A 19,265-nucleotide genomic window follows, 5' to 3' on the forward strand; every position below is an offset into this window, starting at 1 on the left:
CACAGTTTCCAAAGGAATCCTGAACCTGGATTTTGGCCAAAAAAAAGGTAGCCTTTGAAGTACATGTGTAGTATTGGGTGTTCCTAGCTGAAAAAAAAACTTACAAATAAAATCATGAAACAAAGGAAAGAGAGAGTTAGGTACCTTGGGTCCTTGTAAACAAACTTTGAAACATTTCAACTTGAAGGACTGTACATTTCTGAATGTGTACAAAGATAAACAAAATGGCTATTCAAATAAAATCTATAATGTGCAAATGCTGGAAACATTGTTTAAAAAAAGACAATCTCAAAAAGAAAATTGCCAGAAAAACTTGGCAGGTCTCTGTTTTCTCTTCAAAGATGCTTGACAAGGTTTTGGGTCCAGTGACCTCTCCTTCAGAACTGAAGTTTAACTAAAGCTTAGCTTGACCAGCTCCATCCAGCTGCAGAAATTGGTCCGTGCAGGTAGCAGCTTCATAAGAGTCTGTTTCCTGACACTGACCATCAGTTCAACTCATCCATGCTGATCAGATATCCAAAACTGACATAGCCACATTTGCTAGCATTTGGCCAATATCCCCCCAAGCTTTTCCTGTTCATCTAACCATTCAGATGCCTTTCACATGTTGTAATTATACCAGCCTCCTCCACTTCCTCTGGCAGCTCATTCCACCCTGCATGTGAAAATGTTGACGCTCACCTTAAACCAGTGCCCTCTAGGTTTGGATTCCCTTACTCTGGGAAAAAGACCTTGGCTATTTATCTTGTCCATGCCCCTCAAACCTCTACATAATGTAACCCCTCAGACTCCATGCTCCATGGAAAAAAAACTCCAATCTATTTAGGCTCTCCCTACAACTTTGCTGATGACACCGCGGTAGGACAATAATGAGTCAGAATACAGAAAAGAGATAGAGGGTTTGGTGACATGGTGCAATGATAACAACCGCTCTCTCAATGCCAGCAAAACTGAAGACCTCATCGCTGACTTCAGAAAGAAAGGAAGAGTACATGCCCCCAACTACGTCAACGGTGCTGAAGTTGACGGGATCGAGAGCATCAAGTTCCGAGGAGTGACGATAACTGACAATCAATACTGGACTTCCTACGTAGTTGGGACAGTCAAGGCAGCACAATACCACATCTTCCCCCTCAGACGGTTGAGGAAATTTGTCATATCTGTAAGGACCCTCACCAACTTCTACAGATGCAGCAGAAAAAGCATACTCCCCAGACACATAATAGCCTGGTATGGTCTTGGGCAGAGCAATTGCCATAAACTACAGAAGGTTGTGTGCACAGCCCAGACCATCATGGAACTAACCTCCCATCCATGAACTCCATTTACACCTCTTGTTGCCACGGAAAGGCTGCCAACATCAAAGACCTATTCCACCCCAGAAATACTCTCTTATAACATCTTCCATCAGGAAGATACAGAAGCTTGAACACACATAGCAGCAGATACAAGAACAGCTCTTTCCCCGCTGTTATTAGACAGATGAATGAACCGTCTAACTTCAAATATTAATTTTGTTAATAGTGTGCTTGCCTTGCAGTGTAACATGTATGCCTCACTCTGTACAAGTTTTTTTCACCCTAAGCTCTGTATGTCCTTGTTTACTATGATTTGCCTTTACTGCTCTCAAATGAAGCTTTGCACTACACTTAGGTACACATGATAATAAACCAAATCAAAATCAATCAATCCCCCAACACTTCCATAATTTTTTCTGAACCTTGTCAAATGTAACACCTTTCCTACTGCTTCAGTTTGAAGACTGGACTACTAACCTCCATGACTACATGGAACCCAGAACCTGAGTGAGAGTTCAGGAGAGGAGCAACAACAGACACCAGAGAGTTTTTTAAAAAAAAGTCAGAAATGAAACTGAGAATGAAAATCGGAAGCTGAGGGAAACAGCAGGTACAGGAGCATGGAGCGAGCAGGGGGAGCAGCTGAAATCCATGGCGATGGCAAGAAAACAAGAGCAAGAACAGACCATGGGAATAGGAGCCAGGAATAAGAATCATGCCGGGAATGGGATTGGGAACAAAGGTCACATAAGCAGGCAGGCTACAGAACAAAAAGTCTAACACTAAATGATGTTTAAGTGAAACAACATTAAATAGATATACTGACAATGCTTAATCAGCAATATTAAAACGAAACAACTTTTAGTGCAACTCGCACGGCTGATAATATCCTTTCTTCCATCTTTCTAAAGAGTGATGGACTTGATTTGCTCTTTCCTAAGAGACCAGACAAGGTAAAAGCAAACAAAAAAGACTGAAACCAGTTTGTTATGCTTTTCCAGTGTATTGACTGGATGTGGAAGTAATCAACCCATCTACTTAGGCTGACTTTTCTTCTAGAAAAAGAAAACAATAACATTTGAGGAATAAGTGTTCAGTAATCAATAGCAATCATTTTTCACATGCTTATTATTTCGGCAAGCTTCGCACAGCAATTAAGGGTGATAGAAAAAGGTGTTCCCCACCCCTGTTTAACTGACAAAGTGAAATATTTAGAATGCAGTTTGAATATTATTGGTTTAGGCTCTGTTCAACTATCTAACCCAAAGTCAAAATAGCTCATGAATTCCTTAAGCTGCATAAACAAAAAAAAGATGCTGGGGAAAAAAAAACTGAGATACACATGTAATACCTCAAATGTCAAAAAAAGATATACTGCCTTGTTGACTTGACAAACTTTCTTTCAAGACCATAATTTTAAAAATCTACCATTGCAGTTTCACTGGCTTAAAACAATTACACAATGTTACACAGGAGAACAACCCAAGAAACTACACAGGCCAAGTTGCAAAGATGCTACCATAATTTCAAGGTACCAAAACAGTTTAAACATTGTAATAGCTAGTAGAAACTGATTATATGTTACAACATTGTTAACCAAATGGTATGACTGTCCAAAACATTGACAGGCTGTATGATCTAACAATATATTTCAATAATTTTGATTTCTTCATGCAAGCAATATCTTATGTATAGGCAAACAAGCAGCAAAAGCAAACATAATTGTTGCAACATTTACATGTAATAAATAAGCAGAGTACTGTACCTGGATCAATGAGAACTTCCTGTGCCCCTAGAAGTGGGAACAAACAATGGTCTTTCATTCCCTTTGCACACTCAATTTAAAGAAAATCATTGTCATTTAATCTATTCAAATGCACTAACAGGTGATGCCTTAAAATAATCAATAAAACATCTTCCCCTGCCTTTCTTGGTACTTCTAATCATAACCTGCCAGAGTTCAAAACAAGTTGCCTTCTTACAGAAGCACAAACTTGCTGAACTTTTTAAAGATGAAAAGCAGCAAGACTTCAGAAAAATTAAACTGCCAAAAGTTGTTGGACTTTCCCCAGGTTGTTTGATCCTTTGTATATGCACGATGCATTTCAATAGACAACTTGACAAGATAAGGCCAAGAGAAAAGCTGAATGGTATAGTATACCAATTACCTCTGGCATATGTGACTTAATCCAAAGCGCCTTAACCAGCTCAGATCAAAAAAGTAATTTGGACAATCTCAAATCAGCACCGACTGGACATGATTCCAGTGCATAAGTTACTATAGTTCACAAAAACCATAATTTCACTTGGGTAAAAACAATGTCTGTTTTAGCAAGTGAAATAGAAGACACCTTACTGAAGTTAGGGCCATTGGCTAAGAGTGAAAAGAAACTTTATTCATCGACTCAAATGCTTGATTGGTATTCAAGACAATTCATTTTATCTGCCTAAAAGCAAGGTTTGCAAAAGCATCGTATGGATTTTGAAACAATGAAATAAACTTCAATTCTAGAAACACTAGATCAGGATGCGACATTAGGATTAATCTTTCAGGTCGATGAAATTGCATCAAAATAAGCCAAAACCAGCAAAAAAAAATTCAGGCAGGGATGGCCATCTCAAATAATAATAAAGAAAAAGGAAATCCTGTAGGCATTGAGCATATTTTTTTAATTTTGGAGAAATGAAATAATTGACCTTGAAAAAACTTTTCAAATTCCAAAGTATAATCTTAGACAAGATCATAAATAAAAACCAACAGGCAATGAGGGCAGGAATCAAGACAGGCAGACAAGAGGAAGCAAATACCAGCTGGATATTCAAGGTGTGAGAGAGGCCAAGCAAAAAGCAACGGCCGAAAGCATTCAAATTTACAAATTGTACCTGCACACAAACGGCAAGAATTGAAAGCCGAGCAAACTGTAAAATGAAAAATTATTATGTAATGGCAGACGCATTGATTTACACCTTATCAATGGGAGATTTAGAACTACACTAACAAGCAGAGGAGTTACTTTCCTTCCCCACCTCCACTGAAACATTGTCAAACTCTTTCCATTTTAAACGTTGTCACAAAATAAATTGACACAATCCTGACCCTTCAAGAGAGCAATTTATACCATCAGTGTTTGTAGAATCCATCTAACTTATCTGATAATTTTAAGATCAACAACGAAACCAAGAGATGAAAAATTGATTCCAAATTCACAATTTTTTTTTTATAAGCCAACATCCTTTCACCACTACCCAGTTTTTACTGAGCAATTTCAGTTTTCATAAATACTCTTACACCAGTAAATCTGGTATCAAAGGGTATTGTTTGCAACCCATCAAAGCAACAAAAAAAAACCCTAAGTGAAGCAAAATGTAAGTCTCCTTTATACACAAGAAGCATATTCTGGCATTACAACTAATATCAATTGCGGTATAATTGGCTTCTTGGCTAATAATTCTGAAAGCTTGCTACAGATGGCTCATGTTTTTGAAACTTTACATCTGATCCTGTGCAACTATTAACAATAAAGGCTGACCTATCCATGGTGTTTAAAAGCATGCAATTGATGTTTGCAACAGTCCATGATTAAATGTCAAGTGTTTTGATCTACTGCTGCCTGACAAAGTGCAATGGTTCAATTCCTGTATTAGAATGAACACTTAAATAATATAGTGTCTCACACAGTTACTTCTGCCAAAGACTCATCCCTTGTCGCTCACAAATGCTGTGTCAATGGGTTGAGTTGATAAGGTGTATGGGCTGATGTGTTACCTGGATTGCTCAACTCAATTGTGTAATGACTTTGTCAGTGTACACTTTCCAAGTTTGCACTCTGCAAATTTTGTACGGTAAAAGGGAACTACTAGAGCTAACATTGTGCTCCTTTTGTGGAGGATTCATGTATATGTTCCTTAGATTAGGATACAGTTGTACTAATTGAAACCCAATTACTGCAGAGATCGTATAACTCAGAACGAGTTGCGTACAAGAGAGTTCTGAATTTGAACAACTCAGTTACTAAACTAAATTTACCAAGCCAAACAAGCCAGGGTCAAGAAATGAGAAAAGAGCCACTTACATTTCTTGTGAGTTTACCTCAAGTACCATTTTCTACATTTTAAGCCAGTTACATAGTCATTCAGGGCAAGTAGGCTTTGCCAGTTAGGACAGCATTTCTTGTCCATCACTAATTGTCTCGACCTGCAACAATTCATTTGGTGTAGGTTACCTGGAAGGTGGTCCAGGAATTTGACCCAGAGACACAAATGGAAAAGTAATACCATTTCTAAGTCAAAATAATGAGTAGATTAGAAAGGAATTTACGCATAGCATTTCTACATTTGGCTTATAAATGGTCATGATTGTGGGATGCGAAAGTACATTCCAATGTGAATCTTTGCAGTACGTCTTGCAGATGGTACACACTGCTGGTGAGAAAGCCAATGACACATAGCAGGATATTGCATTACTCATGTTTGATCTTATACCATGATACTTCATGAGGCCCAGAGTCAAAGTCAATGGTCCAGTCTCCCGGCAACTTCCTCCCAACTGTATACCACTACATCACCATCTCTGCAGTGTTGACAGCGGCGTTTGTGATATTATCTGTCAGGTACAACTCCATCAGTACGACTATGCTGTCTAGTCCATGAGACAGTTCTCATAATTTTCATACTAGCCGCCAGATGTGGCTGAGGAGAAATTTGCAAGATTAGTCAGGCTGAGTTTGCCATTAAGCTTTCTGGTGCTAGCTCATTACAGAGGGCAGTTATAGAACATAGAAAAATACAACGCAGTACAGGCCCTTCGGCCCTCGATGTTGCACCAATCCAAGCCCACCTAACCTACACTAGCCCACTATCCTCCATATGTCTATCCAATGCCTGTTTAAATGCCCAAAAAAGAGGGAGAGTCCACCACTGCTACTGGCAGGGCATTCCATGAACTCACGACTCGCTGAGTAAAGAATCTACCTCTAACATCTGTCCTATACCTACCACCCCTTAATTTAAAGTTATGCCCCTCGTAATAGCTGACTCCATATGTGGAAAAGGTTCTCATGGTCAACCCTATCTAAATCCCTAATCATCTTGTACACCTCTATCAAGTCACCCCTAAACCTTCTTTTCTCCAATGAAAACAGCCAAGTGCCTCAGCCTTTCCTCATACGATCTTCCTACCATACCAGGCAACATCCTGGTAAACCTCCTCTGCACCCGTTCCAGTGCCTCCACATCCTTCCTATAGTGTGGTGACCAAAACTGCACACAATACTCCAGATGCGGCCGCAACAGTCTTATACAACTGCAACATGACCTCGGGACTCCGGAACTCAATTCCTCTACCAATAAAAGCCAGTACGCCATATGCCTTCTTCACAGCACTATTTACCTGGGTGGCAACTTTCAGAGATCTGTGTACACGGACACCAAGATCCCTCTGCTCATCCACACTACCAAGTATCCGACCGTTACTCTTACCAAAGTGAATCACTTCACACTTAGCTACATTGAACTCCATTTGCCACCTTTCTGCCCAGCTCTGCAGCTTATCTATATTCCGCTGTAACCTGCCACATCCTTCCTCACTGTCAACAACTCCACAGACTTTCATATCATCCGCAAACTTGCTCACCCAACCTTCTAGCCCCTCCTCCAGGTCATTTACAAAAATGACAAACAGCAATGGTCCCAAAACAGATCCTTGCGGAACACCATTGGTAACTGCACTCCAAGATGAACCTTTACCATCAACTACTACCCTCTGTCTTCTTCCAGCCAGCCAATTCCTAATCCAAACCTCCAACTCACCCTCAATGCCATACCTCCGTATTTTTTGCAGTGGCCTACCATGGGAAACATTATCAAACGCCTTACTAAATCCATATACACCACATCTACCACTTTACCCTCGTCCACCTCCTTAGTCACCTTCTCAAAGAATTCAATATGGTTTGCGAGGCACGACCTGCCCTTCACAAAACCATGCTGACTATCCTTGATCACATTATTCCTATCCAGATGTTCATAAATCCTATCCCTTACAATTCTCTCTAAGACTTTGCCCACAACAGAAGTGAGACTCACCGGCCTATAGTTACTAGGGTTATCCCTACTCCCCTTCTTGAACAAGGGAACCACATTTGCTATCCTCCAGTCTTCTGGCACTATTCCTGTAGACAACGAGGACATAAAAATCAAGGCCAATGGCTCTGCAATCTCCTCCCTTGCTTCCCAGAGAATCCTAGGATAAATGCCATCAGGCCCAGGGGACTTATCTATTTTCACCTTTTCCAGAATTTCCAACATCTCTTCCCTACATACCTCAAAGCCATCCATTCTAATTAATTGTGACTCAATATTCACATCGGCAACAATGTCCTGTTCCTGAGTGAATACTGATGAAAAGTATTCATTTAGTGTCTCCCCAATTTCTTCAGCCTCCACACGCAACATCCCACTACTATTCTTGACTGGACCTATTCCTACCCTAGTCATTCTTTTATTCCTGACATACCTATAGAAAGCCTTTGGGTTTTCCCTAATTCTACCAACCAAGGACTTTTCATGTCCCCTCCTTGCTGCTCTTAGATCCTTCCTGGCTACCTTTATAACTCTCAATCGCCCCAATTGAACCTTCACACCTCCTCTTTACACAGGCCACCCTCTTCCCTTTAACAAGGGATTCCAATTCCTTATTAAACCACGGCTCCCTCATATGACCCTTTCCTCCCTGCCTGATAGGTACATACCTATCAAGGACACTCAATAGTTGCTCCTTGAACAAGCTCCACATATCGACTGCACCCTTCCCTTGAAGCCTATTTTTCCAAGCCACGCATCCTAAGTCATGCCTCACCGCATCATAATTTCCCTGCCCCCAGCTATAATTCTTGCCCTGGAGTACACACTTATCCCTCTCCATCACTAGAGTAAAAGTCACTGAATTGTGGTCACTGTCCCCAAAGTGCTCACCTACCTCCAATTCTAACACCTGGCCTGGTTCGCTACCCAGAACCAAATCCAGTATAGCCTCACCTCTTGTTGGCCTGTCTACATATTGTGTCAGGAAACCCTCCTACACACATTGGACAAAACCGACCCATCTAACGTACTCGAGCTATAGCTTTCCCAGTCAATATCTGGAAAGTTAAAGTCCCCCATATCAACCACCCTATTACTTTCACTCTTCTCCTGAATCATCCTCGCAATCCTTTCTTCTACGTCTCTAGGACTATGAGGAGGCCTGTAGGAGTTTTCTAATAGGGTGACCTCACCCTATTTCTAATCTCAACCCAAACTACCTCAGATGGCGAGTCTTCATCCATCCTCCTTTCCACCACTGTAATACTATCTTTGACAAGCAATGCCACACCTCCCCCTCTTTTACCCCCACCTCTGACCCTATTAAAACATTTAAACCCTGGAACCTGCAACAGCCAATCCTGTCCCTGTTCTACCCATGTCTCCGTAATAGCCACAACATCGAAATCCCAGGTAACAACCCAAGCTGCAAGTTCACCTACCTTATTTTGTATACTTCTCGCATTGAAGTGTACACACTTGAAGCCACTTTCCTGTTTACAGGCACCCTCCTGCGAGATTGATGCCATGTTCCTAACCTCCCTACATTCCAGGTCCTGCACCCTAAAGCTACAGTATAGGTTCCCATGCCGAGTTAGTTTAAAACCCCCCCAAAGAGCACTAGCAAACCTCCCCCCCCCCAAGGATACTGGTGCCCCTCAGGTTCAGGTGGAGACCATCCTGTTTATAGAGGTCCCACCTTCCCCAGAAAGAACCCCAGTTATCCAGAAACCGGAATCCCTCCCTCCTGCACCATCCCTGTAGCCACGCATTTAACTGCTCTCTCTCCCTATTTCTCGACTCTCTATCACGTGGCACAGGTAACAAACCAGAGACAACAACTCTGTTTGTTCTAACTCTGAGCTTCCAAACTAGCTCCCTGAAAGCCTGCCTAACATCCTCAGCCCTCTTCCTACCTATGTCGTTGGTGCCAATGTGGACCACGACTTCGGGCTGCTCCCCCTCCCCCTTAAGGACTCGGAAAACACGATCAGATACATCACGTGCCCTTGCACCTGGGAGGCAACATACCAAACATGAGTCTCTCTCGACCCCACAAAACCGCCTATCTGTGCCCCGAACTATCGAGTCCCCAATAACTATTGCTCTGCTCTTCTCCACCCTTCCCTTCTGAGCAACGGAGATAGGCTCCGTGCCAGAGGCCTGAACCCCACTGCTTACCCCTGATAAGTTGTCCCCCCCACAAGTATCCAAAACGGTCTCCTTGTTCTTGAGGGGAACGGCCGCAGGGGGTCCCTGCACTGGCTGCTTCCTCCCAGTCCCCCTCACTGTCACCCATCTGTCTGCAATCTTTGGAGTTACTACTTCCGCTCCAATCTATGACCCCCTCTGCCTCCTGAATGATCCTAAGTTCATCCAACACCAGCTTCAGTTCCCTAACACATCTTGGAGGAGTTGGAGATGGGTGCACTTCCTGCAAGTGTAATCAGCAGGGACGACCATGGCATCCCTCACCTCAAACATGTTGCAAGAGGAACATTGCACTGTCGTCACTGCCATCCCTCTAAAAGTAACCCTTAAAAAAAAAACTAGGTCTAAACAATAGAAGAAAAACGCAGCACTTACCTGCTTACCACAACAGGTCTTATTATTAGGTTAGAGGAGGAGAGTGGGTGGGAGGCACTACCTCTGTAGTGCCTCAGGTTCCTCTTCTGCGCGCCTTTATAGGAAAAAACTTACCCAGGTAAGCTTGCGCTACACCAGCTTCTGGGTCCGCTCCGTGCTTTTCTTAAAAAAAGCTTTCAAATTTAATCTGTTAAACAAACGTCAAGAGTCAACGACAGAGAGGGTCTGGTATAATACGTGGGCAAGACCAGGAAAGGTCAGCAGACTTCCTACCTGAAAAGGGCAAAGTTGCACCAATAGTTTCATTTCTCTAATCCCACATTAGACTCAAACCTGAGTCTGTAGAGCATTACCAACATCTCTGGATTATTAGTTACATGCGAATATAACTATTCAGTCACCTCCCCTATATCAATGCACCAATCCTGATTTAGCAAGTTCTTGTTTTCTGAGGACATTACAATTTTGTTTCTTGACTCAAAGTTCTTTCATCTAAAATATATTCAGAAGTACCAATTTCAAGTGCTCCACATTATAGGTCAATGTGCAAACAGCGAATGTGAACTTTATCGTGGGTAACAAGTATTGCCTAAGTAAATTTATCAGTGTCTGATTTCACAGCTATACATAGAATCAAGGATATTAGTTAAGTGATGTTGAACTATTTGTACTTTGCTTAATTTATTCTCCAAAATTTAACTGATAAATACAGGCTCTAACTCAAACAGCAAAAAGAATTGGAATTGATTGATAAAGTGACTACACAGATGTTTCAGAAAAGATAGCCAGAATTAACTGACCACACAATTTATAAACAAGTAACTTTCAGAAAGAAACAAAATATTTTTGCAAACTGAAAACAAATGTTTTTTTACTTACCATGTCGGTGTCGCTTGCCAGCCTCAGATGGCAAACACATGTTATTAGCTCTGCGAATTGAAGGTTTTGATCCAGTACCACTTGGATAATGATAAATTACTGAAGAAGAGCACAACCCCTCCAGTGCACCTGAAGATAAAAGAGCTTTTGTTGATTTGAAAATACGAAATCCAAACAGTATTATGTGCCAATTACATTCAGGACAAAAGAAACCGTGCACAAAAAAATATATGAGAGAATAATGCTATATAGAACATGGAACAAATTTCACTCATTAGAAAGAATAGAATAAAAATCACAATTTTCATTCAATCCGCAAGTAAATGACTTCTCATCCTCATTAACTTTTATCGACCTTAGTTCCAGTGATACATAAGGCCATCTCTGAATCACTTCCCTTTACCAGTCATTGCTTAAATCCCCGTTCCCTCCCCAACCCTACCTCATCTTACACCTATCCGTAAAAAAGCCATCTAGCATATTCAAATAACTTCACTTTTCTCTTTGAGGAAACCTTCGTCTGTCAGTAAGATAATCAATCTTCTTTCCAGACGGATAGATACATTGTGTTCAATAATTTCAGCTCAAATTCTTGCACTCATTTCATTTCCTAGTTTTCTTTTCTTTCAGGCAGCAACACACCTGTTCCAAACACATCTTCAGTTTCTTTGCTCTTTCCCTTGCCTCATCACCATACATTTTGGTTAAGGGAACTAACCTGTTTATCATTCAATTTCTTCTGACTTTCACTTTATCACTGACCTTACTTTTATCGCTATTCCACACACTTCTTGCTCAAACCTATTACCTGGGAACTTTTCCCAATTCCAAATGGTCACACATGTCACAAATCGGCTGTTTTTTTCTTCCTCTGCACAGATACTGCCAAAAATGCTGAGTTCTTTCCAGAAATTTGACAGTTGTTTTCATATCTTAAATGACTTAGCATTAGCCTCATATTAGAATGCTTCTGCGAAGGGCTTAGCAACATTTCACTCCATTAAAGGTCCTGATTAAACTAAGTGATAATTGTTGTCACTAGAAATCTATACTGCTCACTTATGTTAGTGATATTGTCAATTATCTAATAAACATAAGCAAACAGCATCCACTCACCGTATGAATTAGATTTCCTGAAAGACTTTCAGTAGGCTGTGCAAGAACAAGTTGTCCCATCCTAACTCTTGTAGTCAGTCCCCAACAATTCCTCATTTTAGTTTCAAAATAATTTTCCACAATTACAATTTATCCTTTGCGCTTGTTGTTAAAAAGTGGGCTAGTTGGTAGGGGTTACGAGAATGGGGACATATTTGCTGCTTTTCAATGTTTTGGAGTGTTACCCAATTCTTATTTACTTTAAAATAAGAATGAAAACTGAAGCATATTGATAACAAAGATTAAATAACGTTTGATATAATGCTTGTGTTTCAAATCTATTGTTTCCCCATTCGTTTTTTCCTTCCCCAATTAATTTCCCCAGTGGATTATCAGAAGCATTCTCAAAATGCAATGTATAAATCCTGCGCTTCCTCATTTGTAGCAACAGTGGAATGCTTTTTGTAGAAATTTTTTTTTTAAAAAAAGCTAGTTTTTTTTCCCCTTAAAAGCTCCATAGCCACCTTTCTCCATGATTCAAAGTGTTTCCTTAAAAAAAAGACCATTACCACATTTCATAACCTTCTTTTCAATTCCAACCCAAATGGACAGCTAATAAGGACATCTTTAAGGCATAGACATTTGCAATTTACACCTGGATTAATATTATGCTTGTACATCCAAAGTAAACTTACCTCCCAACCAGAGGAAGTCATTCACAGATCGAAGTAGTTCGACAGCCATATGGTAATGCACAAGAGCATCTTGCAGCATGCCTGCTTGCAAACAAAGGTCACCAACATGTTTCCGCATTCTGCCCTGGCAACGCTTCTTATAATGTCTACAGCATAAAATGGAATAATTGTTGGAGCAATATTTTATCTATTATATATATAGCTTGTGCAAGTTTAACGTTTATCTGCTCACTTGTAAATTATAACTTTTGACATTTTAAAATTTTATTTTTCACATTGCAACTTTGTTATTCTTCCCTGTGTAGATGATCTTATTTTTAAAAATTAGAAACATTTTATATGCATATTAGATTACAATTAATGATTACAAAATCTCATTTGTTAACACAAGACCACCAACCTGTGATCACAAGGTTCTCATCCCAACAAATACAAACATAGGTTAATGTTTAACAAATCTTGCCAGCTCATTTTCCAATTATCCAGTTTTGGACAAAGACGAGATTGAATTGTAATCTAATGCCAATAATTCACAAGATGATATGTGGTTTTCAACATTTTAGTATCTCCAGTTCAAAAAGCTTATATTACAATGCACACTGACTGAAATGAGATGCAGAAATACGCTAAACAACTTGCTTTCCTAGTAAGAAAGTTCACAAGACAAATATCTTCACATTGTTCATAGTTTTCAAAACAAAATATTCACAAAACTATGAAATTATTTTGCTGAACACTGAGCATTAATAGGATTTTTTTTCTATTTCAAGTCTACCTAATGAATGCTCCCAAGGACATTAAGTGTCAATGGTTTCTACCACCAAAACAAAATCTATAGACATCAGTGTTGGATCTCTCACCTGAAGACCCCACCGGCATTGAACGAAACAAAAATTGGTAGGACAGTGAATTTTAATTCAGCTAGTTGTGAATTACAGTTATAAAATCATGAAATGGGCAACATTTGCCCAATTTTATAAGTTACATGTTTCGGCAGTTCCATATGATAAATTACATTATTGACTTGGAGAGAGATACCACATACCTTCTTGCTCATTATTGCATTAATGTCTAAAGCCAGGTTTCAAAGCTAAATGCAAACTTAACAGCCAAAAGGAAAGAGTGAGTACTACTAGCAGGACGTAATTATCCTTAAAAAGGAGCAGTTCAGCGGTGACTGTATGATACAGCACATTTCATTTGATATGAACATAGTTTAATATGACACCTCAGCATTGGTACAATAAAATTCTAAATGACCAAAACTACATTTCAGAACTAATTAGCCGGAGCACCATACTACTTTTTATCTTGAATTATGAAAACCGAATAATCTTCAAATGAAACATGCTAAAAACTGTTGTAACTAATTTTACACAGGCATTTGAACTAGAACTACTGCAGCATTTCAGCATTCAACAAGGCTACAAAAGACATCAAATTGGCAGGTTACAGTTAAAACAATAAAGCTTTGCAAATCTCTCCGAACAGCAAAGAAACTTGGAATGGGTCAAGTTATTCAAGAAACCAAGCAGCACATTTCGTCTTAACTACTGTAAACCACAAATTTATTTAATACGCTATAATGCAATGAGGTATCAACATGAGTCAGCAATTCACCTTCCTCTATCTCAATGCCAGTGTTAAATAGATCTCGACAAAACTGGTCAGCACCTCCACTTCAAATAGTGAAGACAGAAATTTGAGAACCTTGTTATTTATCAAAGTTAAAAATCACAACACCAGGTTATAGTCCAACAGGTTTAATTAGAAGCATGAGCTTTCGGAGCGCAGCTCCTTCATCAGATGGTTGTGGAGTACACAATTCTAAGACACAGAATTTATCGCAAAGTTTACAGTGTGATGTAACTGAAATTATACACTGAAAAATACCTTGATTGTTTGTGGAGTCTCTCATCTGTTAGAGAATGACCATGATAGTTTCACTTCTTTCATACGTAAATCACAAAATGTTTTTTATTTTAAAAAATTACATTCTCAGGTTAACTGTAACAATTGGTATCAGCCAGATAATATGTTGAAGGTGTTAGCCCCGTGTTCCCCATCTGTGCCATAACGTTTAGACTGATTTTAATCTAAAGTTAAAAAAAATCACACAACACCAGGTTATAGTCCAACAGGTTTAATTGGAAGCACACTAGCTTTCAGAGCTTTCACTATTATCACTTGATGGAGTGTCGCTCCGAAAGCTAGTGTGCTTCCAATTAAACCTGTTGGACTATAACCTGGTGTTGTGATTTTTAACTTTGTATACCCCAGTCCAACACCAGCATCTCCAAATCATGATTCTAATCTATAAAGTGAATTAACAGAGTCTTACATGGATTCAGTTTTTGAGCAAAGTACAAATTCTGCAAGTATAACCTGGTGTTGTGTGATTTACCTTTGTACACCCCAGCCCAACACCAGCATCTCCAAATCGTTATTTTTCAAAGCTAATACCAAAGTAAAAATCACAAGGACAAGCTCCAAAATTATTTTATGATAACAAATTCACGTCCAGCTTGAACCAACGGTCATGATCACAGAAATAGCAGTTTGTGAGTGTACTTCAAATTCAATCAATCAATCAAACTGCAACAGGTAAAGTTGAAGGGGAAGTGACCATCATCACGCAACCTGTTAAACCCAAGTGTGCTTAAATACAGTCACCACCAAATCCTTTAAGCATTTTGTGAAATCAAGGCAGTTCAGTTTCAGAACAAGTTTGACAGAATGGTTTCACTTTGCATTAAAGAGCTCTAAAATAAAATCCGCTAGTATGAGATATTCTTTTATATAAATGGGCTATACTAATAATTTGAAAACAAACAAATATTATGCATTTTAAACATTTTAAATAAGGCAGGAGTACAGCAGATGGGAGCATGAGTTTTTCAGTGAAGACTGCAGCTCACCTTTTTACACCCAATAACAAACTCATAGGACAGTGTTAGGAAACAAAAAAGAAACAGTAATAAGAAATAATGAGGAAAAATCATGAGTAATTTAGCAACAAAATTTAGAAACTAACATTTCCTTTATATTGCTATTTTGCCTTACACACCAATCTACGGAAAGGTGGGCAAAAAAATAATAGTTTTGCATTCAAAGGTCTCAAATGGTAAAGCAACTAGCTCATTAAAAAACTTGACATGTTGGAAGATTAGCAATAGTAAAACTCAATCACCCAATACTCGAAGTACATTTATAAAAAGCTGACTCTCCACAATTCAGCCTTTCAACTCCTGCTAATTAAAATTGAAATTTATTAGAATAAACTTGTATTTATTGTAGTTAAGACTTTGATTCTGAAATGCTTTATTTAATTATGTTCAAACCATAGCTATTTTGTCAACAAATATAATCAGTGCACACTCTCTCCCCTCAGGGAACAAATCAAAATAAGTGGGCATGGAAGAAGACTGGCAAAAGTGAAATAATGGTGCACTACAGGGATCAGTGCAAGGGCCTCATTTACCACAATTAAGACCGCAATTCAGTTAACCAGACGGATGACAAGTAGGTCAAGGGGAATACAAAGTGTCCATAACAATATCAAAAGTGGGAATGGGCACAAATTTAGCACATGCAGTGAAGTATGTCTACTTTGGTAGGAAAGAGAAAAAAAAACAATATTACTCAATCAAGCGATACTAAAAATGCTGTAGTACAAAGGGGTGTGGATATCTGTCACACGTTCAAACAGCACACTCTTGTTTGTACAGTTGTCAGTATTGCGTGCAAGATGGCTTCCTGAACCAAGTGCACCTCATGATGGCACAGGTCAGTTGACAAGAAGCCAGGAAGCACATTACATCAATGTGTTATTTCCATTCAACCATCCACTTTAATGAAAAAAAACGGATACACTATGATTTTCATTATCCTTTGAGTACAATTGCTCTCACGTTAACAAAACTGTCTATTATTCTACTTTATCCTTCTTTTGTCCGTATCTTTGCATGCACATATGCAAGTCACTGGTCTTTCCTCATTGAAATCCCACACTGGTTCAATTTCAACATCTCCTCAGCTGACTCTGCTCATTTTGATCATGTCTACTCACCAATTGACCTATTTTGCACACCACAATCTCTTCTGAAATGTTTTAAGGTTATTAGTCCAAGTTTTTCACTGGATTGTGCTGAGATAAGAGGTTTCAGAGCAATGTCTAATACCTGGAATTTGAAATCTTAATTCCTTCTACAGCATTGGACTCTCATTAATTTGCTCTCTGGGCATGAGTATCACCCTTTCAGAGCCTCAACTTCATCTTGAGGTCTTCATTTTTGGACTGCTAGCTGATATAATTTGACAAGTCTGTGAAGCTCAAGTGTAGCGGAAAGCATGATTGTCTACATGGCACTTGATGTACTCACTTTGCAGTGACAATTAGGGTGAGGTTAGGAGGGGGTGTTGGTGATGGTGGTAGTATTGTGGTAACGTTACAGGACGAGTAATCCAGAGGTGATACGTTGACACTTTTAGAGAATACAAGTTCAAATCCACCACTAAAGATGATATTTCTGAGAAATCATCCAGTGAAAACACATTGATACAAGTCAGAAATAAGAAGCGAAAGATCACCTTGATAGGATTGTACTGTAGGTCTCCCTAATAGTCAGACAGGGATTAAGAAACAAATATGCAGGGACTTCTCAGATATATGTAAGCATAATAAGGTGGTAATAATAGGGGGTTTTAATTTTCCAAATATTGACTGGGACCACCATAGTATTATAGATTTGGATGTTGAAGAATTTGTCAAATGTGTTGAAGAGAATTTTCTTTATCAATGTGAATGCTCCTACTAGAGATGGAGCAAAACTTGACCTTCTTTAGGACAATAAGGCAGAGCAGGTGACTGAAGTGAAAGTGGGGGAACACAGTCTCCTGATCATAATTCTATTAGTTTCAAAATGGTTATGGAAAAAGATAAGCCTTCCGTCACAGTTAAAACTTTTAACTGGAGTAAGGCAAATTTTAGTGTTAGGAGACAAGAACTTTCAAAAGTTGTTTTGAGTTGACTGCTTGCAGGTAAAAGGGCATCTGACAAATGGGAGGTTTTCAAGAGTGTGATGACAAGACTTCAGAGTCATTATGTTGCTATTACAGTGAAGAGGAAGGCTGCTAAGATTAAAGGAACAACAAACGAATAAAGGTTTGAGATTCTAGTCAAGAAGACAAGAGAATCTTATTTAAAATTGGAGACAATTTGGTTCAAATGAATCTCTTAAATCAATATAACAAACATAGGGGCATTCTTAAGAAAGAATCAGGAAGGCAAAGAGAGAATAGGAGATTGCATTATCAGATAAGGATGATCCAAAGAGATTCTCCAAATATATTAACAGCAAGATAGGGCCTCAAAGAATAAGGAAGGTCATTTGTGTGTTGAACCCCAGAAGATGGGAGTGATACTAAATGCATATTTCACACCAATTTTTACTGTGGAGAAAGAAAGAGACAAATTTTCATGTGTTAAAAACAGTTCACATTACGGAAGAGGAATGCCGCAAGTCTTAGAAAATATAAAAAGGCTAATAAGTCTTTGAGACATGATCTAATGTATCCCAAAACATTCTGGGAAGAAAGAGGGGAAAATTGCAGGATCCTTTGCAGAAAGATTTCCATCATATATAAAGTATGGGGTAAGGTGCCTGATGACTGGACAAAAAGGTTCTAAGGAGAAACTAGGGAACTATAGTCAGATTCACGGGTCTTTGGTTGTGGTAAATGTTGGAGTTCAGTCTAAAAAATAAGGCTTAATGGATATTTAGGAGGGGCAAAAATTGATTATGCATACTCAGTCTCATTACGAGCATGGTAAATTGATGTCTCTCAAACTCAATTTAGTTTTTTTTAAAAAAAGGAAGCTACCAAAAAGATTGATGAGGGCAGAGCAATAGATGTTGTTTACTTGAACATTACTGAAGCCTTTGACGAGGTTCTGCATGGTAGCCTAATTAGTAAAGTTGGGTCACACAGAATTCAGGGTGAACTTGCCAATTAGATACGTAAGGGTGGCACGGCGGCTCAGTGATTAGCACTGCTGCCTCACAGCACCAGGGTCCCAGGTTCGATTCCAGTCTTGGGTGACTGTGTGTGGAGTTTGCACATTCTCCCAGTGTCTGCATGGGTTTCCTCTGGGTGCTCCGGTTTCCTCCCACAGTCCAAAAGATGTGGGGTCAGGTGAATTGGCCATGCTAAATTGCCCAGAGTCAGAGGGAAACGGGTCTGGGTGGGTTACTCTTCGGAGGATCGGTGTGGACTTGTTGGGCCGAAGGGCCTGTTTTCATGCTATAGGGAATCTAATCTAAGTAGTTTAACTGCAGGAGACAGTGTGATGGTGGAAGATTGCTTTTCGGAATGGGGGTGGCCATCAGTGGTGTTCCACAGAGATCGGTTCTGGGTCCTCTTTCGTTTGTCATTTATATAAATGATTTGGATGAGAATATAGAAAGCATTAGTAAGTTTGTGGATGACATCAAAATTGGTGGTATAGAAAACTTTCTTCGCTGCCTACTAAAATTACAAAAAGGATCTTGATAAAATGGGTCAGTGGGCTGAAAAATGGCAGATGCAGTTTAACCTTGATAAATGCGAGGTATCGCATTTTGGTACAACA

At 39.4% G+C, this 19,265-nt stretch overlaps 1 protein-coding gene across 3 annotated transcripts in view; it reads right to left on the reverse strand.

Moving 5' to 3' along the window:
- Window positions 1-19,265, reverse strand: part of trappc9 (trafficking protein particle complex subunit 9) — a 607,852-nt gene that overhangs the window by 573,620 nt on the left and 14,967 nt on the right. For 2 of the 3 annotated variants that reach the window (XM_060823563.1, XM_060823570.1), the window contains exons 3-5: window positions 12,635-12,780; window positions 10,845-10,973; window positions 3,064-3,090 (exon numbers count right to left, since the gene is read on the reverse strand). In XM_060823563.1, coding sequence (XP_060679546.1) covers window positions 3,064-3,090; window positions 10,845-10,973; window positions 12,635-12,780 — 302 coding nt within the window. The remainder of the gene's footprint in view (window positions 1-3,063; window positions 3,091-10,844; window positions 10,974-12,634; window positions 12,781-19,265) is intronic. The other variant, XM_060823567.1, reaches the window with a different exon arrangement.

This window comes from Hemiscyllium ocellatum, chromosome 4 (assembly GCF_020745735.1).
Source record: "Hemiscyllium ocellatum isolate sHemOce1 chromosome 4, sHemOce1.pat.X.cur, whole genome shotgun sequence".
Classification (NCBI taxonomy): Eukaryota; Metazoa; Chordata; class Chondrichthyes; order Orectolobiformes; family Hemiscylliidae; genus Hemiscyllium; species Hemiscyllium ocellatum.